General features: G+C 43.6%; 1 protein-coding gene across 1 annotated transcript in view; it reads left to right on the forward strand.

The window, feature by feature from the left end:
• The window catches only part of GRID1 (glutamate receptor, ionotropic, delta 1), an 840572-nt gene that overhangs the window by 506902 nt on the left and 306884 nt on the right, over positions 1-26786 (forward strand). Inside the window, exons 9-10 of the mRNA XM_011995401.1 lie at positions 12572-12742; positions 26290-26451. Of these exons, the coding sequence (XP_011850791.1) occupies positions 12572-12742; positions 26290-26451 (333 nt within the window). The remainder of the gene's footprint in view (positions 1-12571; positions 12743-26289; positions 26452-26786) is intronic.

The following is a 26786-nucleotide window of genomic DNA, read 5'->3' on the forward strand; positions in this document are numbered from 1 at the left end:
ATGGGCTTCCTTCAGGGTATAGAAGAGGTTGTAGGAGGAATAGGATGATGGGAAGGGCAGAAAAAGGGCTGCTCTGGCTTGCATGGAGGCCAGGTAGAGGCAGGTCTTTGATGGGTATCAAAGGTTGTAGAAAGAAGTTTAGTTTTTGAGTTAGATGGATAAGGAGGACTCACTGCAAAACTTTGGGCTAGATGCATTGTATCCTATTGAATTAAAGCCACTGAACTTTGTCAAAACCCTAGGAAGTACTATTATTCCATTTATAAATGATGCTCAAAGAAATTAAGTGCCTTGTCCAAGTTACACCACCAGGAAGAGGAGAAACCGGGGTTGGAATTCAAATCCATCTGATTTCAGACCCTACACTCATCACTTCACTACATAATATCTTAGACCAGGGCTTCTCAAACATTAACGTGCCCATAAGTCACCTGGGGATCTTGTTAAAATGCAGATTCTGATGAGGTAGGTCTGGGGTGGGTCCTGAGACTTTGCATTTCTGACAAGCTCCCAGATGATGCCATTACTGTTGGACCATGGATCTCACTTTAAGAAACAAAAGAATGCTTTTTGGCAAGTTTCTGTGGCCTATGCAAAGCAGGGAGACTCATGCATACCCCATAAGTTTTTAGGGGACAGCTAATGAGATGATGTGCCTCTGGTCAGAATGACTACTCAGAAGATGCCCCTTCTTCCACTGTCCACTGTCCTGGAGATGTAACCAGTGCCAAGCTTTGGCAGTGTCTCCCACCCTCTCTTCCTACCCAGGATGTCCTGATCTCCATGGAGACTTGGTCTGCCTTGCCCTAGGTGGTCTATAGGGATCTGAATGCAACACACATTCTGTAAACCCTGCTGACTTCAGCAGGAGTTATTCTTTCATCACGACTTTATTGAATTCTTTTATTTTCTCAACTTTTCTTAAGCTGGCCTTGTCTGAAGTTTCTCTACGGTCATCAACTTAGATTACAGGCACCGTGGTTTGGAGGAGGAAAATAAACTTTATTATTTCTCCAGAGATGGAGTAATGCTGGTATCACACAGATGTTTGATAGATCTAGGTCTTCCTAAGGAATAAAAGGAAATGACTAATAATGTAATTGCATAGCCTTATGTAAGTTTAGAGATTTATATAAATGTTTAATAATATTTTTCTCTGATATCAGAACTTTCGAAAATTTTACTGAAGTTTTGCAGATCAGACAAAAACTTGTTCGTGCATGAGTTTTGCACCTGGTTTGCCAAAATATATATTTAGAAAAAAAGAGATCCTTACTATTTTAATTGTTGCTTTGAAAATTTCTCTTCATCATAAAAATTTATCCTCTTTGCTCCTCAACCTGACTTGAAGTGAGACCTTTGCAGTTACTCTTTCTCTGTTTTCAATAAAATATTTCTAAGATGCTTAAAAGATACAGAGAGTAATATAACAAACACCCACATGTCCATCATTGAAATTTTGCCATATTTGAGATCTCATATTTGGAGAAATTGGCTGTTTTGGATACAGTGAAAGTCTGCCCTGTACCCCATTTCAAGTCCCATTAAAGTGTGAATCAGTAAGGTTGTTTTGACTACAGTAATAGAAAAATATGCATCAAATTTCCTTGAACGGTCTAAAAATTTATTACTTCACTTTACATATGGTTCAGAGACAGGTCATAAGATTTCAAGGTAGGACAATTCAGAGGCTAAGTGGCATCTTCAGGCTGCCTGATCTTTGCAGTGTGATGGGCCAACCCTCAAGTGGACTCTGCTCAGGACTCAAACATCCAGAGGCAGAAAGGCGCTGTCTCTTCTAGGTCTTCTTCTTAGGATTCAGAAAACCATCTCAAAATCCAGCATGGAGAACCCCCTCACATCTCAACAACCAGAAATGGGGCCATGACTGTTAAAACTTGGACAACCCGGGTGGTCTGGGACCAAGCAGGACAGAGCTCTGGTTCTGGGTATCCTGGAGGGGAGGGCACCCTGGGGTTGCCCTAACATGGAGGAAGTGGGCAAGAGTCTCAGGCAGGCCCCAAATCTGCTGGTTAGCTCCCTGTTTTCCCCCAGGGACAACTACTGTCCTGAAGCTGGGTGTGTCATCATCTAAGTTTTTATTATACTATACATATATCTTTACTATAAATGTATTTATATATCACTTGATAACTTATTCCTCTTTTCCTTTCTTTTCTGCTTTCCTTAACTCTGTCATCCACATCCGTGCTGGTGACGAAGTAACACTGCAGATGTATTCAGTCATCTTTCTAGCTGGATGGTAGTACGTCGTATTAATTCCATTACTTCCTTTATTCTTTCTTTTTCTGTTATTACATCAGAGGCCTGAATGAATGTGAGGAAGAAATAGCTGAATCTGACAGTTAGTGAAACTCTTGTGTCTCCAAATTATCCCATTGATATTATCATCATTTTTATTCTTCTCATAATTAGCAACAAAGAGCACTTGAGGAACCATTACTAGCCTCTGTATCAGTAATTCATCACCTTTTTGTTTTGATTAAAGGCTTCTTTGAAAATCCAATATAGTCTATGGGCTTTCTCCACAGGAAAATGCACATATACTTGTATACTTTACACTTTTTGGAATGGCAAGTCCTCCTGAAGCCAGCCGTATAGCCTGGCTGAATACACATGTTCCTCTGAACAGGGGAAATCACATCTTACCCCCTTCCTTAGTGCATACTATAAAAAGGACAGTCTTGCTTCAAATCAGTGAATTAAGCATGTGCCTTTTGGGAGAGTGTGAGGATTGGCTTTTCTTTAGATTTCTAACTTTTCTTTGGTCTTAACGCTTTGCAAGTGAAGTAGAGATTTGCAGAGGTTTCTTAATAATTTATTTGACTCAAAATGCAGATTTTCTAAGATTCAGTGTATTCTCAGTAGAGAATTAGAGACAGCGATTATTTTTATTATGTAGTGCATGAAGCAATTTCTCACATTTTAGTGTATGCACAGAAATCTTTTATTAAGTATGGTATAAGGCAATAAAAGAGTCTTTTTTCACTTTCTGATGACTGGCAAAAAGGATATGATGTTAACTTGAAACTCCATCCCTCATTTCTTCTCTACTTGTTTTTGTTGTTACAGTATTCTGGTTATTAAATTGCAAATACTTCTCCCATTGAAAATGGAACTGCTCCATCAGTATTTTGTCATCAATCAATTCCAATTTCATCATCAGTTAATGCTCCAAATTCTAAATTTTACCTAGTTCTAAAAATGATCATTTGCAGCCACCTTAGCTTAAGTTACCATCATCTCTCATAGGGCTAATCTCTTGAATGAGCAGTACTGATGAAATAGGATTTATGGGTAGAAACTGTTAGATTGTAGGAGAGGAAGTAACAGAAATTTAGGGATATCTTTCTGGAGCAACATACAAAATAAGGTGGAATCTTCAGAATATTTACATTCTTTCAGTCACGACAGTGAGATTATTCAAGAATACAATTCGGATTTGGCCAAATGGAGGAGAGTGCACATGTCTCTCTTGGGCCCCTCAGAAATAGCCCTCTTTCTAATATTAATGACAAGAAACTTAAGAAAAGGCAGTCAAATGAAGCAAATATAAATTATAGCATAATAACTGAGGGTTAGTCAGTCACAAAGTCAAAACATATAGGGAGCTATTTGGGAGGCAGATATGTGTCCCAGAAAACGAACAGGGTCATGAGCTAAAGAATTTAAATTCCATACAAAAGGTTTAGTAGTATGTCTTCATAGAAGAGTAATTAGCCTGAATGACACTCACAGAAGGAAAAATGACCAAAAAAAAGCCAGATATAATACATTTAAAAATACTTAAAATAGAGTCCATCAAGAATAACATCTATGAAGGCCAAATATAAAATGGCAATAGGAACTTTCAGCAATATGTGAGCTTCAAATTTAATTTTTGCATTGCGTGTATTTGCCCAACTGTGAAAACCCTGAGCTTTTTACTTATGACTGTGCAAGGAATAGGACGTGTAAGATAAAGTCTAAGAACGAAACAAATGTGGAGCCTGATAAGAGATTTCTACATAAAGCTGGAAACTTCTATCTTCAGTATAAGGATTAATGAGAAATGAGCACACTCTGCAGAAGGAGATGGCAAGGGAAATTTTCAGTCTTGACTGGAGTTGCATGGAGCAGGGAGGTTTCTTCAGAACTGCTAATTCCCATGCAGGTTTGTGATCCAAGTTTCCACTATTTACGGTGTCTTTAAAAAGCTGAAAGGAAAACTTAATTTGTAGTGGTTATAGATTTGTAGTGGTTATAGATAACTAGTGCTCCTAGTTAGGTGGTTGAAGCAAGCATAAATAGTTTTTGAAGTAATGTGAATCAAAGGCTTCATAAGGAAGTTTTAAGGAAAATGAGATTACATTCATGATGGGAAAAAAAAAAGGAAGAAATAGAGGGTAGGAGAGAGGGAGAGAGGGACGGAAGGGGAGAGAGAGAGACAGAAAGAGAGAAGGAAAAAAAGAAGGAAAGAAAAAAGTCACCATGAGTGACAACCAGGAAACAATAAGGTGCAGTTTAATCAAACCTGAAATAATTTTATGTATTTAGAAAAATCTGACATAGAATATTAAATAAGTGTGCTTAAATATGTTTCAAAAATAGAGACTGGAAAATATGAGCAAGGAATAAAAGGCATTTAAAAAGCAAAATGGAAAAGGAAATGAACAGAACATCAGAAAATTAAGAATCTAACAGTTGAAGTTAAAAATCTTAGAGGAGAGGTTGAACACCAAAGTGGATACATATGCAGAAAGAATTAGTGAACTGGAAAATATGAAGAAATTATTTAGAATGAAGCCTAGAGAAACAAAGAAATAGAAAATGTGAAGGAGAAATTAAGATACATGGAAGGTAGAATGAAAACGTCCTACATGCTTTTGATTGGATTTCTAAAATGAAATATGAGACAATGGAGAAGAAAAAATAATAAATGATGTTATGGCTTCTAATTCTCTAGAATTATTGAAAGAAACCAAACGCCATACTCAGGAATCCCAAGAATCAGAAACAGAATAAAAATTAGAAGTCCATATCTGGGTACAGCATAACATATTACTGTAGAACACCAAAGACAAGCAAAAACCTAAAAAAGCATCCAGACAGAAAAGACATGTCATCTACAAGGCAATGACAGTTAAAATGATTCTTAATATCTGGATATGGTGGGCTGAATAATGGACTCCAAAGATATCCAAGGCCTAATCCTAGAACTGCGAGTATTACCTTATATGGCAAAGGACATTTTGCAGATATGATGAAGTTAATGATCTTAAGAAGGGGCGATTATCTCGGGTTATCTGTATAGGTCTTAAATGCAATCCCAGCATCCTTATAAGAGGAAAGCAAAGGGAGGTTTGACTGTACAAAAGAAGAGGAGGTAATGCAATCATAGAGGCAGAGCTTGAAGTGATGCGGCCGCAAGCCAGGGAATGCTGATGGCCACCAGAAGCTGGAAGAAATGAGCAATATATTTCCCCCAGGGACTCCAAAGGAGGGCATCCTGGCCACCACCGAGATTTCAGCCCAGTGAAATGGATTTTGGTCTTTGGTCTCCAGAAATATGACAGAATAAAACTCTGTTATTCTGAGCCACTAAGTTTGTGATAATTTGTTAATGCAGCTGTGGGAAACTTATACACTGGACAGCAGTGGAAGCTAGAAGACAGTGCCGTATTACCTTCCATGTCTAAGAGAAAATAGTAGTCAACTTAGAATTATATCTTTCAAGAGTGAGATAAAAATAAAGGCATTTCCCAGTAAATACAAACTGAGTTTATCACCAACAAACCCAAATTAAAGGAAATTCTCAATAATATACTTCAGGAGGAGGAAGATGATCCCAGATGTAAGGTTTGAGGTTTCTAAAAGAATGCCAATAAGCTAATGAATATTGGTTACATAGACAAATATTGGCTGTATCAAACAATAGAAAGAATGTGTAATAGGATAACATAAACAAAGACTGAATTAAAATACTGGAGGTTTTTAACGTGTTAGTTGGGATAATGGTGAGTGGAAATAAACGTTAAAGAAGAGAGTAAGAATACTTATTAACTTCATTCTTTGTTAGATATGCATATTAAAATATCTAGAATAACCAATAAAAGATAACATAGAGAACATAACTGCCAAGGGAAGGTAAATAAGTAAAGATAGGAAACAAATCATTTTAAGGGGAAACAAGGAAGAAAGAGAAAACACCCAAATATATAATATAAATAATATGATAGAAAACAATCCAAATATATAAATAATCATAATCAGTATAAGTGGATTGAGATTTATACTAAAAATTCAAATATGGATGTAAAATATCTAGTATATTAGGTTTACAGGAATTCCAACTAAAATGTGAGACAGAGAAAGACTGATGGCAAAGAGATGGAAAAAGTTAGAGCAGGCAGATGCTAACCAAATAAAATTTGTGTAGCTATTTTAATATCAGACACAATAGATGATAAGGCAAGATGTATTACTAGAAATAGAATATCTATATGATGGTAACATTTAATTCAGCAAGATGCTATCTTTCTACACTGTGTGTAACTTATGAAAGAACCCATCAGCCAGGCATGGTGGCTCACACCTGTAATCCCAGCACTTTGGGAGGCCAAGGTGGGTGGATCACCTGAGGTCAGGAGTTCAAGACCAGCCTGACCAACATGGTGAAACCCCGTCTCTACTAAAAATAACAAAAAAAAAAAAAAAAAAAAAAAGCCAGGCATGGTGGCATGTTACTGTAGTCCGAGCTACTCAGGAGGCTGAGACAGGAGAATTGCTTGACGCTGGAAGGTGGAGGTTGCAGTGAGCCGAGATCATGCCGCTGCACTCCAGCCTGGGAGACAGAATGAGACTCTGTCTCAAAATAAATAAATAAATACATAAAATAAAATAGCCCCAAAATATATTAAAAATAGCCAATATTCAAAGAGAAACACACAGGTTTTTAATGGACCTAAAAATGACCATTGACACCAACAAGTGAACAGCAAACGCACATGAAACGTTCATATAATACAAACTGACCACACGGTAAGCTACAAAGCCAGCCTCTCTACAAAGAACCAACGTTAGATGGGTTTGTAGTCTGATTCTAACAAACATTCCAGAATGCGGAGAAGGGATCTGTCATGGGTGACAAAGGCTTTGTATCTAGAATAAAAAAATGCAGTCCCACAAATTAACATGCAATAGAACCAACTCAGTGGAAATTGGACAAAAGCACAAATGCAGGAAAGGCAATACAAATAATTCATAAGTGCATAAGAGATATTCAACCCTATTAAGAACTAGGGAAGTGAAAATAAAATTTAACAATGCTCCAATGCATGCTTACCAGACTGTCAAATATTAGGAAGTCATACAATATCAGGTGTAGGCAAGGATGTAGAGCAACAGAAACTCCCTTTACCACAAATGATTATAAATTTGTAAAACTACTTTACAAAAAGGAAAAATGAAAAAATAGCAAAATATGGAATATAAATAATATGACAGAAATAAATCCAAATATATAAATTTATTTTACACTTTACATATTTGCTGTTACCTAGTAAATTTGAGTATGTTCCTATTTTCTAATCAAGGAATTTTAATTCTCGATATATATCCTAAAGAAATTCTTACTCAAGCACACCAAGACACATGCACAAGACAATGTACATGGAAACTTGGTAATGGCAAACAAACAAAACAATCAAATGGTAATCAACAATAGGGTGAATAAATTGCAGTATAGTCATACAATGTGATTGTGCACAGCTTTGAAAATGAATAAACTAGAGCTTCACCTACCAGCGATGAATCAATCACTAATGCTTAATGTTCGACCAGTGGTTATTAAATGTTGGTGAGTATTGGAATTATCTGGAAAGCTCATGGGGTACCCAGAGATGTTTCTTGTTAAAGTGGGACAGGACTGGAGCTTTGTAATTTTGTTAAGTTCCCCAAGTGATACTGATACACAATGAAGTTTGAGAAACAACGTGTTAGAACACAATTGCGAGAGGCATGCACACTGTTTAGCTTACCCAAAGCTAAACAGAACAAAGGAGACTAAGCTGTATGTTATTTGGGTTACACTACACTAATCAGAGCATGACAAAGGCTGCTTCTGTGAGGAGGAAGGAGTAAGCATTTGAGAAGGAGGCATCCAACCAAGATGTGGGTAATATTTTATTTCTTAGCTTGATGAAAGGCACACTGAAATCATTTTATTGTTCATATTTAATGTATGTAATGTTTGTACTTATATTTCACAATATAAACTTAAAAAGTAATAAAATAAAAAAGGCTTACTTTGAGCCTGTGCACTCCAGTGAGCATCTGTGTATGATACGTTACTTTTGTTTGTGCTGCTGATGTACTGACTTCTAATAGTGTTGTATGTACATTGTCTTGCTGCTTCTGCTCATTGGCTGCACTACTGGAGGGAATGTTTGCCCAGGACAAAGGGAAAGTTTGTTTTCCAAGAAGCCACTTGGATTGCCCTCTGCACACTAAAGAAGGTCCCGAGGTCAGGGTGTCTCACAGTAGTACAGAGATTGACCTGATGTGTGCAGCCAGGAAGTACAGTCTGGTGTGTGCAGCCTGACATCAGTGAGCAGGGAGTGGTTGCATCCCTACACTCACCCCTGTGGCACTCAAGGGACCCAGGAGGACGAACAGGACAGGAGCAGGGCCTGGCATGAAACTGCTAGAACTGACTGATCACAGAGGTTTGCGACTGAGGCAAGGAGAAAACTGACCTTTTTAATTGCCCCCCAAGGAAGTGGGGAAGCTGCTTCTGTGGCTTCTTAGATTCTGATTGCAGATATCTCTGGATTGTGCAGTAAGAATAGTCCCACAAGTGCAAGGAGGTGGGTGGGAGTACATTGGCAGCCAGCATACATGCTCTGACCCAGAGCACATGGATGAGAACTGGGTTAGGGGAAACAGGAAGTTCTGCAAGGTACCTGCAGAGACCCTCACTGTGAGGAAGAACATATGGCAGCTAATGAATTGGAAAGGGAGCCTTTAAGAATTCCCGGGTGGGTAGAATGGAAAAGAAACAGTACAGACTAGGGCAGCTGGGGACGGGGGCTGAGCCCACTTGATATTGTGGCTGCCCTTGGCCCATTTAGCCAGTCACTCCAGGTGCTGCCCAAGGTTGCCAGGGAAAGTGATGGTTGTGCTTACAGAAAGGGACTGTGCAAATTTGTAAGTCAGCTCCACTACAGATTTCCAAGGTCCTGCTTGGGGTGTGGTGTGGTGGGGAGAGCTCAGTGCTGGTGATTCTCCCTCCAGAAAGTTGAGGAAGCAGGAGAAGTTTAATCAAAGGACTTCTAGGAAAATGGCCTGTTATTCCTACAGTGCCCTCTGCCATCAAGACAATGTGGGAGAAACGAAAGGCATGAGACACATTCAATCCCTCTTGGAGGTGTACTGGCCCTGATTCCCCCTTTTCTGCATAATCTAAATTAGGGTCTTCATGACCTCATGCTTTTTCTAGATAAAAATTCCCTCCCCAAGTCCTTTATATTCCATCTTCAAGGTAAAACTAACTAATCTACTCATTGCTTTTTCTTGTATTCCTACTTCATGTTAGATTATAATGTGATTTCTCTCATTCTGTATCCTGTGTGCGGGGCAGGGCCTTGGTCACCAAGGCAGTTAAGAGCAGAGCTGAGCATGCACATCCAAGGCTCAGCTGTGCCCTCTGCTCCCCTCCCTGAAGCCCAGCTGTGTTCTAGGCCCATTCCATCTGGTAGTCCTGAGATATGGACATTGTCAATTTCCCCACCTTTGACTGTCTGTTGGTTCCAATCTAATAAAATCATCTTTCCTTGAACAGACTTTTGTCTGAAATACAGTTTAGTAGTTTAAGCCCAAATCCAATATGTAATAGCATTTTAGTTCTTTTGAAATCCCTGTAATTCAGTATATTTAGGAACCATTAATTATCCTAAAAGGATACAAACCTTAATTTTTTACTTTCTCCCAGATCCAGCATGCGGTTTCAACTGACCTGGCTTCACACACATATCAGCTTCTTAAGACAGCTCCTGAAATACATTGTTTACCATCTTACCCTTAAAAATATTATGTTCTTGTTTAAATGATTTTGAAACCCTCATTACTAATTCCTAACCTTATTAGCTTCCTTTTTACCATCATATTGTCTCAAAGTTAGAATGTGTCACATGCAAGGAGAAAGATTTAAGACCTATTTCAAAATGTAGCTATTTGTAGATAAAATTTTGTCTTGTAATTTACCACTGGTTTAGTCCCTTCTTAGAAAGAGTGAACGAGAACCCTCTTCCACCACTGAAATTGTTGGCTTGTACAGGCTGTCCCTGACTTAGAATGATTTGACTTACAATTTTTTGACTTTACAATGGTGTCGAAGTGATACACATTCAGTAGAATGCCCAGTTTAGTACCCATAAAACCATTCTGTTTTTCACATTCAGTACAGCATTCAAGAAATTCTGTGTGAGATATTCAACACTTTATTATAAAATGGGTTTTCTGTTGGGTGACTTTACCTGACTGTAGGCTAATGCAAGCATTCTGAGCAAGGCTAAGCTGCAATGTTCGTCGGCTAGGGGGATTAAATGCATTTTTGATTTACAATATTTTCAACGTATGATGGGTTTGTCAGGATATAAGCCCATCTGAAGTGGAGGAGCATCTATATGTGTTAGTTTCCATTTTTGTTATAATTCCCGTGTTGCACCTAGCTACAGAGATGGGTGCTCTCTTCTCTGCTCTCTCCTCCAATTTTGTTCCTCTCTAATCCTTTCTCCCTACTGCAGTCAGAGGTTTTAAAAACTGTAAATCTATGGCTTGTTTGAGGCCAGATCCTTTCAAGGGCTCCTTGTCTCCCTTAGTATGGGCATTTTGTGGGGTGTCCTGACTCTCTGTTCTCCCATCTGACCCTGAATGGGGTTCTAGCCCTGCCTCTGACCACTCTTCCTTCTGCCTCATAAGCATTCCCTGCTGGGGGGCAGTCTCTCTGTCCCTCCTCAGGTTGCCTAAGGCTTTAGCATTTCACACTCCTTGCTGCCTCTACCCTCTACCTGGAACAGGGAGCTATTGGCAGCTCCCTCCACCTTCCTTCCACAGCAACCCCAGCTCCTCAACTGCAACCCTGCCCTGCCTACCAGCGGCACTTTGGCTAACAAGTTCTTCCTCCAGAACTTGTTAGCCAGAAACAAAATCTGTATTAGTCAGGGTTCTCTAGAGGGATAGGAGTAATAGGCTAGAAGTATATATGAAAGGGAGTTTATTAAGGAGTATTGGCTCACACGATCACAAGGTGAAGTTCCACAGTAGGGCTGTCTGCAAGCTGAGAAGCCAGTCTGAGTCCCAAAACCTCAAAAGTAGGGAAGCCACAGTACAGCCTTCAGCCTGTGGCCGAAGGCCTGAGAGCCCCTGGAAAATCACTGGTGTAAGTGCAAGAGTCCAAAAGCTGAAGAACTTGGAGTCTGATATTCAAAGGCAGGAAGCATCCAGCACGGGAGAAAGATGGAGGTTGGAAGACTTAGCAAGTCTGCTCTTTCCAGCTTCTTCTGCCTGCTTTATTCTAGTCATGCTGGCAGCGGATTAGATGCTGCCCACTCAGATTGAGAACGGGTCTGCCTCTCCCAGACCGCTGACTCAAATGTTAAAATCCTTTGGCAACATCCTCACAGACACACGCAGGAACAATACTTTGCATCCTTCAATCCGATCAAGTTGATACTCAATATTAACCATCACAAGTCCACCCCTTGTCAGATTCCTGGTGGAAGCCCTGTTGTGGAAAGAGCTCCTGTGGTCTCCTCCCCTTGCTATTTCTATGCTCCACAGTGGATCATACCAGGATGGGATGTTGTGAGCCTAAATGAGTTAATGTGAGCAGAGGGTTTTGTGTAGTCAATACGGACAGCCATAGATTTCCTTAGCCCTGGAACTCGGCATATTCCATCCTAGGATGTCCATGAGATTTATGGGACAGGATAGGGCCTGATTTGTTCCTGGCTGTATCCACAGTGCTTAGTACAGAACAAACTTCAGAGATGTAGGTAGATTTTGTGGAATGAATAGTGAATAAATGAATGGATATATCCTCAAAATTCATATGCAAATATTTCATAAAATGAATGTAATTCTAGAAGAATTCAGGGAAACTCATTGTATATTGATCAACTATGGCAGAGAAACCCAGCTTTCCCTGTCAGAATCAGGTAGGTGACTTCCAAAAGGAAAGTTAACCTTTCTCTCTTGCTAATGTCTACCATGACCTTTGACAGCATTGGTTCCTAAAAGCTTCACACCTGTGGAAACCAGTGCTTCAGTGGTTTAGCCTCAAACATCTTTTTCTACCCTTCAGGGAAAATGTTGACTAATCTTGTTTGCCCCTAAAGGATAGCAAGTATTATTTGTGAATAAGCAACTAATGAACTGTGTGACCTGGGCCCAATCCCTTGCCTTCTTTGGCATCAGTTTTTCAGGCTGCTGGCCTAGACGCCACCTGATAGGTCTCTTGCAGAGATAGTTCATGAGTGGATGGTAAGCATGGGCCTGGTTATTTTTCTAGGAAATCAGTGACCCGGAGATCTTGGATCTGGTCCATAGTGCCCTTGGAAGGATGACCGTGGTCCGGCAAATCTTTCCGTCTGCAAAGGACAATCAGAAATGCATGAGGAACAACCACCGCATCTCCTCCCTGCTCTGTGACCCCCAGGAAGGCTACCTCCAGATGCTGCAGGTCAGTGCTCAGCCTCTTCTCCCCAGTGCCCTCCACCAAGAGTCTCACCCACACCCTTGGCCAAGGGAGACATGTGGGGGTCTCCTGTTGCCACCAACTTCAATTACTAGCTCTGTCATTTGTTGAAATTGAAACCGGTCGACTGGGCAGTGTCTCTGAGTAGTACTAGCAGGCAATTATGCCTGTTGTCAGCAGACAGAGCTTATTGGCTCACTGGGTGTCTCTGGTATTTAAAAGTCCATGCATAGAGGGCAAAAAGATTCCTGTCTCTTATGTCTCTGTGATGACTGCTTTGTGGGAATGTGTTCGTCTGGCAGGGCTGGGGATGGAGTCTTCTTTGGGAAGTGATCATTTTGAACCTGTTTTAGGCTCTTCTTAATACAGACGTGACCCTTGCAAAGCAAATTGGGACTCTCCCAACACATAGGTTGAGTGCTGAGGCTTGGGTCACCCAGGACACTGCTGGATGCCCAGCTGAGCAGGGAGGGGCAGGACAGCAGGACCAAGACATGGAACCCCATGCACATGGTTCCTTCCAAGGCCAAAGGTACCAAGTGTTTCTGGTCATTCCTTCAACCCTAAGTATGTGCAATTGGCACTAGCTTGTCTTGGGCCTTGGAATATGATGGAGAGCTATGTGCCTGGTGTAAGAGGTGATTTCTCTCTGGGTGTTTGGGAGCAACAGAGAAGCAGTGTGGAGAGTACCCACTGGCAGCCTCAAATCCACTTCTAGGTTAGGAATGTGGTGCCTCAGAAAACTTTCACTGATGCTTAGTGAGAGCCACAGGACAGAAGGAAATTTCTTCCAGTTGGGTTTGTGGAAATTGGCCAGAAGTTTGTACATGTGATATGCTTTCCACTCAGCATTTGAAACTAGTTCTACCATCTTTACCCAGCCAGGCATGAGGGGTAGAAATCAGGGTTTCTGAACAGAGATGGCTGTACCTGCCACCTGAGTATCAGCCCCACCCCATAATATTTTGTTCTCACTGTATCAGGGGCCACACATTTTGTGGAAGGGAATTATTGGAATCTTGAGTGGGGTGTGGACATGTGTCAAATTTGCCAAAGGAATGAATCTACTCTGTAATCTTATATGTAGGGAGAAAAAGGAAACATGTCTCAATGATGGTAGGCATGATAAATGTGTTCTTGGTTGAGGTGGAAACACAGCACACATTGATTTTAGCTGGAATAATCCCCATTCCACCAGTGTCCTCTGCTCCAGGTAGCCCACCAGAGTGTCTGGGGTCTTTCTAAGGTGGTAGAGGGGTGGCGAAGAGAGTGGACCCAAGGCCCCTGCAGCACTCATGGACTCAAGAGCCTGGGCACCCGAGTCAGAGTGAAAGGCCCTGGTGCAAGAGTTTACGTTGAGGTGCTGCTGGTTTATTCTGCCTTCCTCTCTGTGGAGTCTGGAAGAAATGGTGAAGGCCAAGTAAGTTCCTTTCACTGTGCCTCTGTAGTCATCACTCCCAGCCTCCAAGTGGATGGAAATGGCCTTAGACAATGGGACTCAGGGAGCATGTGCCCATTCTCACCCAGTGCACCGGGAGAGGGGAATCCCTTTGCTCTTTGTGGGGCCAGAGCCTGTGAAGGTCTCACTCTCTGAAGGTCTTTCTAGCTTCTCTCTCCCTTGAAGGGCTTCCTCCCTCCAAATACATGGCACCCTTGCCTCATATGCCATAAATCATTCCCTGGGTCTTAGTTAAACTGCACTCAGTCTCCTTGAGGAACAAAGATGGGGCCACTTTCCATGGCACAGAAGTGTCTGCAAAGGTTGGAGCAGGGGAAAGAGGAAAGTGCTTCTTGTTGGGGCCTGTGATGCCTCCTTTTGCTGTGGGTGAAAGGTGCAGGTGGGCCCTTTGGTTGCACATCAGACACATTGGATACAAAAAGTCTTTTCACTGGAGTAGAGAGAAAGAGAGACCGAGGGGTTCAAAAGGGAATCTATCTGAGGGCCTACTTAAATGACACGTGCCCATGGAGAGGAGAAACAAAGGCGCAGCTCCCAGATATGTGGCCGAACATCATCAAATGAGGTAAATGCAGTGTCAGACCCAGGAATCCTGGGACACTACACCTCCCTCTGTTCCTGCTGAGACCCAGGCACTGCATAAAGAGCAAAGCTTAAGTGCAACACTATAGGAATCTTGTAATAGCAGCAACAGTAAGAGAGGAATCAAATCACCTGGGTTCAAATCCTGGTAACTCTAGTCACTAGCCAATTATTTCATTATTATTATTTGTTTATCATTCTGTGCCTCAGGTCCCTCCTCTCTAAATTGAGGTTTGGAGTATTACCCCCCAGAGCCATAATAAAAATTAAATGGGAGAACATACGGAAAGCATTCAGTTCAGAGCTGAGCTATTAGCAGTACAGGTTGAGTATCTCTAATCTGCAAATCCAAAATCTGAAATACTCTGAAATCTGAAATTTTTGAGTGCCAAAATGACACTAAAAAAACGCTCATTGGGGCATTTCAGATTTTGCATTTTTGGATTAGGGATGCTCAACTGGAATTGGAATATAATGCAAATATTTCAAAATCTGAAAAAAAATCCCAAATAAAAACACTTCTGGGCCTAAGCATTTAAGATACTGGATACTTAACCTATTATCATCATTACTGAGGGTGTGGACAAGTACATTTAGGGTTTCCATGGAAAGGCTGAACATAGCCTCCTTTTTTTTTGGTGTGATTTAGTCTACCTGTCTCCAAAGCGTGCTTTTTCCATCAGAGAAATGCAAATCAAAACCACAATGAGATACCATCTCACACCAGTTCGAATGGCAATCATTAAAAAGTCAGGAAACAACAGGTGCTGGAGAGGATGTGGAGAAATAGGAACACTTTTACACTGTTGGTGGGATTGTAAACTAGTTCAACCATTATGGAAAACAGTATGGCGATTCCTCAAGGATCTAGAACTAGATGTACCATATGACCCAGCCATCCCATTACTGGGTATATACCCAAAGGATTAGAAATCATGCTGCTATAAAGACACATGCACACGTATGTTTATTGCGGCACTATTCACAATAGCAAAGACTTGGAATCAACCCAAATGTCCATCAGTGACAGACTGGATTAAGAAAATGTGGCACATATACACCATGGAATACTATGCAGCCATAAAAAAGGATGAGTTTGTGTCCTTTGTAGGGACATGGATGCAGCTGGAAACCATCATTCTTAGCAAACTATCACAAGAACAGAAAACCAAACACCGCATGTTCTCACTCATAGGTGGGAACCGAACAATGAGATCACTTGGACTCGGGAAGGGGAACATCACACACCGGGGCCTATCATGGGGAGGGGGGAGGGGGGAGGGATTGCATTGGGAGTTATACCTGATGTAAATGACGAGTTGATGGGTGCTGACGAGTTGATGGGTGCAGCACAGCAACGTGGCACAAGTATACATATGTAACAAACCTGCACGTTATGCACATGTACTCTAGAACTTAAAGTATAATAATAATAATAAATTAATTAAAAAAAGAAAGTAAAAAAAAAAAAAGAAATAAAGAGGACCCACTTCTTCTGCAAAAAAAAAAAAAAAAAAAAAAGGCATCACTGCAGGTGGGAGGGCAGCTTCTATCTTTCCAGCCCCTTATCACAGGTTTTGTGTACCACTTATTGCCCACATCTCTCCCAAGGGTACTGATTCATAGCTTCCTTGCTTGGGAGTTGACAAGCTATGTCTTTTAGACTCATGTAGCTCTTTATACAAGACCACAAGACCCTGCTCATTGAAGACCCTCAATAAGGAATTAAAGGATGAATCTATTAAGAATGCAGGTCTCAATACAAGTTAAACTGACTCTAGATGCCTCTTTTTTTTTATCTCTATATATGTACATATATATATGTAAAACGCTTTATTAAAGGAATCTCTGTCTCCATTTGTTGCATCTGCTTCCTCTGCTTCCTTGCGAGGCGGTATCATGAGAGGAAAATGTGGATTTATTTACTCATCCTGCCCAATAACTACTTGGGTATCTTGTAGATTCATCTCATTTACAAGCCATTCCCTTCCAGTTTCCTCCATAGCTATTACCACTTCTTTCTTTCTTAATGACAGTGTAGAAGGCAAACTAATTTCTACTAGCCTCTAGCTGTGAGATTTATCGAGAAGACTAACATGTTTAGAACAACTAACTCAAGGAAAAAAAAAAAAACATTTATGTCATGGATTATTAACTTTGTCTTGACGAAATTAGTGAAGATCCTTTTGGAAATGGAGCTCTCCAGTCCATCTTTAGTCCCCCCTGCCAAATGGCTACTCTTGGGAAGATCATTCTGGTTTAGAAGTTTCTGGGAGGACCAAGAAGAACAGGGAATTTTTGCAATAGCATCCATCCCTTGGCTTCTCTATTGAGCTGGCCTCAGAAACTCTGTCATCCTCTATGAGGCCTGTGGTCAGGGCTTTCTGTGCTCTAAAGCCAACCAAGGACTATTATAGCAAATCAATTTGGTTCCTATTTAGCAGAACAAAAGGCCCTTGGAAGAAAAATACCTAAATATGTGACCCCTAGTGCTCCAAAAGCATTGCTTTTGCCAGCATGCAGCACTGTTGTTTATTTTTCCGACAAAGCACTGTCTTATTTGTGTGTTTCTCATTCTTGTTTCCTTGATAAGTTAGTTTAGGACTTGTCTGACTCAGCTAGTAATAAAAGTGATAACCAGTCCCTCAGAACCCTGAGACTTTACTAAGATTTCACGGACATCTTTGCTTAGAGGAGAATCTGTAACGTACTCTGTCTCTGGAAATGTACTGCCCTGTGACATCAGGGCTGCAATTGAAGTAAGAGGCGTATTATCACATAGTCATCCCCCCATTTATATTCAAATGTGTTTCTAAGGGGTGACAGGCAAATGATATAAACTGTGTTGTATGGTCACTGTGGAGCCGGATCCCTGAATTAAGCTTTGGGGGCTAACGTGGTATTACCATAAAATGGTCCCTCAGGTTGAAATTTCTCTTCTTCTTGTATTTAAAAATTGTCGAATGGCTTGATGGAATCATTCTTCCTCTGTGCTGCACACAATCTATTAGAGGATTTCAACCTCTCTCCCTCTGACATCCCTTTTTTTTAGGGCTTTCTGTACTCTTCCATGACTAAAAGGTTTTTGTCAACCTGTTGGTAGAAGCCTGTCCTCTGGAGCTTCACCGAGCCTCCACATACCAGCTACCTTGGATTTCATGTCACTTTCAATGGTTTACTTAGCCCTAAAGACCCATATGGGAGCATTTAACACAGAGAGTGGGGAAGGCTTTGTCGGAGACAATTGCACAGGTGTTCTCCTTGGGTGCAACCGGCTGCTGTTCTGGCTGCAGGTGGCCATGCGTGCATTTGAAGCCCAGAAAACCTTGGGTGTGAACAGATAGCCCTCTTCACTCTTCACACCATCCCCTCAGATTCAGCAGTGAGCAGAGCTCCCTGCATCCCCTGTGCCCTCTGTTACCATCTGCTTCCTCCCGAGGCTTGGCTGTGGTGCCCTATCCCAGGACAGCTGGACTGGCAGCAGTTTGGCAGAGAGACTTCACCTGGCATGGATTTCTCAAGCTGTGACATCTGTGTGTCAACTTGTCCTCCCCGCTGGACCCTCTGTTAGCTGCTTGTCTAACTTTGCTGGCCAACCACAACCTGTCTGAGGATTTGGTCAGAGGTCAGTTCCTGCTGTTTGCCTCTGTGATGTCTCCCTGAACAGTCCACTTTGCTTGATTAATGACAGAGGGAAGAGAAAACTAGGCTCTTTAAAAGCCTGGAGGAAATGCAGCCTTTCTTAATGAAAACATTTCCCACACTTCCAGCTTTGGTGTTGGGAGGATAACGGTCTGGTTCTGACCCTGGCCTGCGATTCATCTTCCTTCGCCTCCAAGGATGATTTTTACCTTGATAATGCAGATGCACAACAATTCCCTGGGCCCCAGAGCATAACAAATACTAGGCTGGAATACCCCCAGATTTACTACAGAGAAGGTATGTGCTGCTGCCAGGAAGGCAGACAGTCTGGCCATCCAGCAGACACACCCTCCTGTCTTCCAGGGGCCTCTCCCTTCCCCACTCATGGGGGCAAAGATCTTAGCTGGATCATCCTGGGAGCCTGCAGCACTCCTGAGGACCTCAACACACTTCATGGGGGACTTACATGCTCATTATCTTTGGTCCTGATCCTGCTTCCAGGGATTCAATAACAGACCGGAACACCTGGGCTTCCAATGTGCCTGCCTCCACCCTGCCCAGTGCTTGCCCAGGTGGAAAGTCAGTGCCTTCCTGGTTTCAACAAGACAACAAATTCCCTTCTGCACAAGATATCCACTGTGGTCTGAATGTTTGTATCCCTCCAAAATTTCTATTTCGAAACCTCATCCCCCAGGTGACAGTATTAGGAGGTGGGATCTTTGGGAGGTGATGAGGGTGGAGCCCTCATAAATGGGATTCGTGCCCTTATAAGGGGCTGCAGAGACCAGAGTTCTCCTCTTCCACTCTGCCAGGACAAGATGAGAAGGCATCACCTATGAGCCAAAAAGCACGTCCTCACTAGACACAGAATCTGTAGGCACCTTGATCTTGTACTTGCCAGGCTTCAGAACGGTAAGAAGTTAAGTTTCTGTTGCTTATAAGCCACCCAGTCTGTGGTTTTTTGTTGCAGTGGCCTGAGTGGACGAAGGCAGCCTTCACATCTCCTTGGGAGCCTCAGAGCCAGTGTTACACATGGTGGGATGTTGGGTGGGGCATTTGCATTGTAACTGCTCAAGCAGGATTCAGCCTTCGAAGCCCCTCCCCTCTGGGGAATGTGCAGTGTTTCTGAGCACTGCTCCCCTGCCCCCAGTGCTCCATCCATTTCCTCCCTCTGGATCTTGATTCCTTATTTTCTCATGAAGATCAATTTAACAGTCTTACTGGTGGCCTTTGCTCCTGCTGACACAAGGTATTTTCCTAAATAAAGTATAGTTACTGATGTAATAGAAATTCTGGTAATAAATTTTTAAAAAATCTATTTTTCCATCCCTGGTCCTCAGTCAACTTCTTGTGACTCATCTCTAATTATCCAGCAGCCAAGAGTGTCCACCTGGGTCTCTCAAGAGCTGCAAGCCCCCAACAAGAGCTCACGGCTGAGTTCTCTCCTGCTTCCCAGAGACGCCTCCTACCTTTCCCGTTATCTTTCTGAGGACCCATCTCCTGCTTGGGTAACTGATGTTGGAAATTTACACCTTGCCAGGATCCTGCCATCTCAGGGAAATGCATAGCCTGAGATTCTGGTGGGAGATGGCCAGTTCCACATTTATTCACACAGAGCTCCCATCTCTTTCCCCAGCAACCTCTATCCACCACCACTTGTCTTCTAAGAAGAGGCATCTTCTTTGCAAATGCCTTGACATCTCTTTAACTTTGTGTTTCTAAGAACATGTTTAGAACTCTTATTCAACTTTCAGTAATTCCATAAATACCCATTTATGCATTTGTTATGCATTTCTTCTTATGTTAGACCTTTCACAAATGTTTCCTCCTAATTCTCATAAACCCCTCAAAATTGGGAATTTTAATTTCCACGTTGTAGCATGTTCTGATTAGGGAAACTGGCATGTGCACAGGCCCAGAGGCCTGAGAGAGCAGGGGAAGAGTTCATTGTGCCTGGGGCAAGGGGTGAGAGGCAAGAAGTTGCGAAGTAACTTGGAGGGGACAACAGCGACTGGGACTCTGCCCTTGGTGATGTGATGTGGAAGATGTGTATCTGAGAAAGGCAACTCTATGCAGTGTGGAAAGGGAGGATCTGAGACTAGAGACAGGTTAACCAGTGGTTACCATCTCCCTAGGGAAAAATAAGGGCACCTGAACTTCACCCCTAAAATGGGAGGTGACCATTGAGTGAGGACATCTGGAGGCTTCCCCAGGACTGAAACCCCTGAGCTGGGCAGAGGGTGGAGTGCAGAGCACCTGCCTTCCATGGATGCTGGACTGCAGCTGGCCTTTGTTCCAGCCATACCCTGCCTGCCTTCCCCATCTCCCCTGCACACCTTGCTGATCTCATTGCAGAATCCACTGTGCCAAAGGCTCCCGTGGCTGAGCCAGCCTTGCTGTGTGAATGTCTGGCTTTTGACTGCAGTGGGCCACACTGTCTCCCTCTCAGGAACCAGAGTCAGGGTATTATAGAGCTTTCCCCTCCACCCCCTGCCATGCAACACACACTCTCTGAGCCTTCCTGTGTTGGTACCTTTTATGAAACATCCTAGGGGTAGAGAAATGGCCTTTCCCTTAAAGGGCCGCCCTGCAACACCTCAGATCATACAGCCCTGAAAGGTGCGGCTCAGACCCTGGGGGCTGTGGCAGCTGTGTCTGTGCTTCTGGGACCTGGAGGAGGCCAGGGACATGTACACAGGTGCTCAGGCGAGCAGATTTCAGGTGGGACTGGGAATTAATATTCAATGCTGATTCTTGCTTGATCTCTGACCCTCAAGCCTATAGGAGTCAGACATGTTCCCTTTGTGCCTTTGGAAGGCTTTAGGGACCAAGGGACTTTGTGGGAGAGGATGAGTGGTGTTGGAGGATACAAATTCATTTTCTCAGTAGTTCTCATGTTCTGCATCTAGACTCGTGCTGACCCCAGCTTCTGGAGACATCCTTGGAGGAGCTCTCAGCTCATACATATTGAAATCAGGAATCTGCTTAGATATTTTATTTGCCTCTTCTATTCCTTTCTGTCTCTGCTCCCTCTAAAAATGAAGATGCATGCAAAGATCTTAGAATAGTACTTGGCACACAGAGGTACTATCATCTGCATTCCACAGGTGGATAAATCAGGGCTGCCACATTGCACCTCTCCAGGGGCCCAGATCACACTGTATTTTATTATTATAAAGGTAAGTCTCAGAGTGTTCAACAGCTTGTTCAACATCACTCAGCAAATGGATGCTAATGGAGATCTACTTCACTTGTTCAATCAACATTTATTGAGTGCTTGGTGTATCCAGGCACTACTGTAGAGACCTGGGGTCCAGCTGTGAGCAAAGCTGGTCCAGGTTGGGATGAATCCAAAGCTGTTGTGGATCCTATTAGACCACTTGCCTAAGCTGCAACCCTGGTGTGAGAGTCATACTATATGGTAATTAGTGAAAGAGGAACTTACTGTAAATCTCTGGGGTGGCTAAATGAAACCATCCAGTCCCTCTTCCAGCTCTCTCCTCACTTATAATAGAGCCCACGGGCTCCCAGGAAGGCCTCAAGCCCTTTTCCTGGCTTCTGTCTGGCCTTGACTTCACTCCCTCTAGCATCTCTGACCTGGTTCTAGGTATTTTGCTTTGCTGCCAGGTCTCTCCTCTGCCATGCCCGTGGCCTTGGCACTTTGACCTGTCTTTTGCTTCTCAAATTTACTCTTACCTGGAATGCTTTTTTGGTTCCTGAAACTTTATGCTGCAGTGTTCCTAGGTCACCCAGAGTCCTGGGCTCCTGCTTGCATGGGGATGAGGGTTTAAATAGTGACAGCATCTGCTTGCTTGCCTTACCTTTGCTGATGGACTCTGTGCTGTGCCTAACCTAAAATATGAGGGAGTGAGGCAAGGACTTCTTCAAGCCAGGCCTCATTCTCTGCACCTGTGGTCTGTGGCTCCAGCCTGGGCTGTTGGCCCCTAGTAGTCAATGACGAGTGAGCATCCATGCATCTGGAAGCCTCTCTCCTTCCAGACTTCCTTCTCAGGGGCTTGACATGACCGACCCTGATACTGGTATCCAGCTATCTTCCCTAAGGAAAGGCTTCTCTTATGTTTATCAGGCTCTGGAGAGGGCCCCAAGTTTAAACTGCCTTTCTACCATCTACTTGTGATTTTTTAAATCCAAAAATCCCTTCTCAGAATCGGTTGTGAGGTTAGGGCCTTTCCTACCCTCTGCATTGCCACCAGTGAACTGTCAGCTAAAGTCAGTTTGCACAAAGTAGGTCGCCTCCGTGAGGATGCTGTGGTTGGAGTGCAGATGGGGGAGCCACAGATTATTACTGCAGTGTTAGATTATGCCCATCGCAGGGAGAGACAACATCTTACCAGAGAACAGTTAGGAGTAAGTGGAGTAAATGGAAACAGCTTCTTGGGAAGATCAAGAAGGTGTTTTGAGGAGGTTTTAGACAAGAACAAATTGCTGTTTGAAAAAAGGAGGCTCTCTCCAAAGTCAAAGTTGGAGGGATAAAATCTCTTTTATCTGCGATTCATTTTCTATAATTTCTCTTTTTTGTAAAGCATGGTTAGTATATGCCTTCTGAGAAGATCCATCCATCCATCCATCCATCCATCCATCCATCCATCCATCCATCCATCCATCCGTCCGTCCATCCATCCGTCCATCACTCCATCCATCCATCCATCCATCCATCCATCCATCCATCCATACATCCATCACTTCATCCATCCATCTATCCATCTACTCATACATCTACACACTCATCTACCCTTCCGTTTGTGCATACATGTGTCTACCATGTGTTCAGCCATTAAACATACATTAAGTACCAGCTATGTGCTTTGATTGGTGCTGAGTTCTAGAGAGAGTACTTAAAGAGCTCGAAGTTTGCTGAGGTAAACACATTTATAAGCTGACAACATATGTAATGGAAGAGGGTACATCCAGGGTGATATGAGGGCAGTGGGAAGGCCTGCCTATCTGTGCCTGGAAAAGTGCATTGCTCAAGCCTGTTCCTGTGAACTGGTATGTATTTGCCCTTCCAAGTAGACATACTTGTGGAAGGACTGAGGGCTTCCTTTGGCCTTTCTGAGTCATGTCCTGCTTTTTCCTCTTTTTTCAAGACCTCTCTGCATTCATACATTTGTTGAGTACCTTGATTCATTGTGAATAGACATGCTGAAGTGAAAAGGAGATTCCACTGGGTTCTGGTCAGAGCCACAGATGAGCTGATGCTGTAGACTCTGCCCTGATGTGTAAGTGTGTGGATGGATAGGGGTAGGGGTCAAAGAGACCTGGCTGGTTAAATAGCAGCAGCTATGAGTGGGTGACTGGTAGACCCATGAATGTCTTGAGAAGAGAAATCTTCACATCATTAAGGATTCTCAGTTTCAAGTTATTCTTTTGGGTAAAGAAAAAAAAACCAAAAACAACAAAGCAATTCTAAATGGCTTATATTCCTTATAACAACATCTCCATCATGGGTTTGTTTTCCAGAGGGGAGGAAGACTTAAAACACGTGCAGTGGTGGGGGCTCCTGAGGGCTGGGGAGTTACCAGCAACAAAGAGTGAATTAGTCCTGCTCATTGAGGAAATGCTCCTCTAGGCCTCAAGTGGCTGAGGGCACAGTTCTGTCATGGTGTTCTGTGTGTGGTGGGGGGTGAGCTCCCGGTGGGTGGTGGTACTTAGTTTTCCTCCTGCTGTCAAGTAAGCTCCTGTGAGCTGCAGGCCCCTGAAGAGGGTCAGCCCAGGCACTGACCTTCTGCTCCCCCTCAGTTCAAGGCTCTGGTTTTAGTACACTCTTGACACCTCTGCAACATCTGGCCATCGTCCACGTACCTATCACACCTACAGCATGCAGAGACCCTGGGCATGCAGCCCACAGTGGTCAGAGCTGGGTGGCAGGACAGTGACAGGACACAGCTCTTCAGCAATGGTCTGTGCACAAGGACACCTACAGGGGTGGCAGTCAGCTCTGCCTGGATGTGACATGCTGGGAATGGCCCTTGAGGACTGGACAGGCATAACGGGGCAGATGTTTGTGATGCCTTGCACCTCCTATTGGCTCATCTCAGACTTCAGCTTCAGTTGCTGGAGAGTTCCTGCCACCTAAGTTCTGATCTAAGGTTCTGCTTTTGGAGCACCTGGAGTAAGAAACATGAGGAAGTAAATTGCGGGCAGAGAACAAGGCACAGAGGTGTTATAGTACAGGGACATATTGAGGAGGGTGGGAGTGAGAATGCGGGAGGAGGGGTTCTTTTTGCAGCCCAAGGAGCCTATTTGATCTTCGCAGGAGTCCTGTGAGGCTGACATGATCTCCTATTTTTATCTGGTGATTTTGTTTTTCTAAAATATTTTTAGCAGACGACTTGCTGCTTAGGCGTTCAGAGAATGGTCCCCTTGACCCACTTTGGCTGAGGGTTGTTTGTGCAACAGTTATCAGTGGGGGGCCACAAATCTGACTGAGGGTGGACATTACCTCGCCCTCACCCCCTTCCCTTCTCCTACTCCTCTCCTTTGTGCTCCAGTGTGCCCGTGGAGGGCTGGGGTGGTGTGAAGGTAACATCTGAGAACAATGCTGTGCTTCTCTCCCATTGGGCTCCCGCTGGGCCCCTGGGCGGGCGGGTTCTGTCTTCCAGCTCCTCCACATCCAGATCGGGGTCTGTAGCCACACTCAGGAGGCTGAGCCTGGCCTGCCCACCCTGGACCCCACACATGGGTTGGGCCTTGATGCTGTAGTGTCGTTCTTCACACTGCTATCCTAGATTCTCACTCATGGCCTTGCTCTCCAGAGCTCTGAGACAGGCATGTGTCTCCTCTACCACTGAGCTCACATCAGACAACTAAGCAGAAGGGTGGTCCTCAGATGGGCACAGTTGCAAATCCCAAATGTGTTCCCTGGGTGGCAGTGGCTCCACTGCACAGCAGGCACCAGAATCCTCATCTCTTGTTACCACCGTCCTCGCTGTTACCTCGTCACTCAGGCCACCATTTACCCTAGGCCCATCCAGTGACCAGAGAGGTCTTTCTGAGGCCCAGGTCTGATCTCCAGCTTCCTATATACAGACCCAACAATGGCGTCCTTCCCCCTACAGTCACCTGTGTTGCTATTCCTCCTTAGCAAGTCCCTAAGTCTTTGCAGGGCTCAATCCCTGCTTCTCTCTTGATCCTGCTCCCTCTGTATTGTATCCATTGACACAGTCGTCCTGAGCTGCTTTCAATTCCTTTAACCCAAGGATCTGCCAGTGGTGGCCCATAGGGCAAATCCAGTATATTGCCTGTTTTGGAAAATAATGTTTTATTGCACATGGCTGCACCCATATGTTTATATATTGTCTATGGCTGCTTTCAGGTTATAACGGCAGGGTTGAGCAATTGCAAAAGAGACCACTAAGCCTAAAATCTTTATGAGCTGGTCCTTTACAAGAAACTCTGGTGGACTGCACTGTACCTGGCCCTGTCTCTTGACACCTTCATGCCCTTGCACATGCTGTGCCCTCCCTTTATCCCACTAATCCTTCAACCCTGAGCTTTCTGCTTATCCTTCCCTCTAACCTCCCTTACCTGAGTGGGTAACTTGCCTGTCTGCACATCTCAATCAGCTACAGATCAGGGTTCTCCTTGCTGACATACAGATGCACTTCCCACTCTAGTTCCTGAGGCAGGGCAAGGCCTTATTCCATTCGGGACTCCAGAAGCTGGCTGGGTTTTTGAACGTACACCTAAAAGCCAAGGATCTTGGCATAGATATTCAGCACCACAGCTTAGTGTTGGCATCCTGCATTCCTCCTTCTTCCTGTGGGTTTCTCCAAAGCTCTCTGGAAATGCACCTGTGGAAAGGGTTTCACTGCCTCTGTCTTTGCAGATCTCCAACCTCTATCTGTATGACAGTGTTCTGATGCTGGCCAACGCCTTTCACAGGAAGCTGGAGGACCGGAAGTGGCATAGCATGGCAAGCCTCAACTGCATACGGAAGTCCACTAAGCCTTGGAATGGTGGGAGGTCCATGTTGGACACCATCAAAAAGGTATGTGTGAAGAGTCACCCCCAACCTGGCCAAAGAAAGGCCGCTTCTTAAACCCTACTGTGTTCCCCTCTAGCAGCTGGCCTGAAGCTAGGCTTTGTGTGGCTGCCCCAGTAGGCCTCTCCCCATTCCTCTCTCCTCATCACTCTTCCTCTCCCAGCATCTGCAGGCCAGGTGAGCTGTGGTCCACGAATACATACTATCATTACTGTCCTCAATTTAATATAAGAATTTCTGAGAGGCTGAGCAACTTGCCCTTGGCCGCAATTGTCAAGTAGGTATGAAGTGGAGGCAGCTGCCTATCCCATGTCTGCAAGGTACCCCTCTATGCAGACCAC

This window comes from Mandrillus leucophaeus, unplaced genomic scaffold, assembly GCF_000951045.1.
Source record: "Mandrillus leucophaeus isolate KB7577 unplaced genomic scaffold, Mleu.le_1.0 Scaffold488, whole genome shotgun sequence".
NCBI lineage: Eukaryota > Metazoa > Chordata > Mammalia > Primates > Cercopithecidae > Mandrillus > Mandrillus leucophaeus.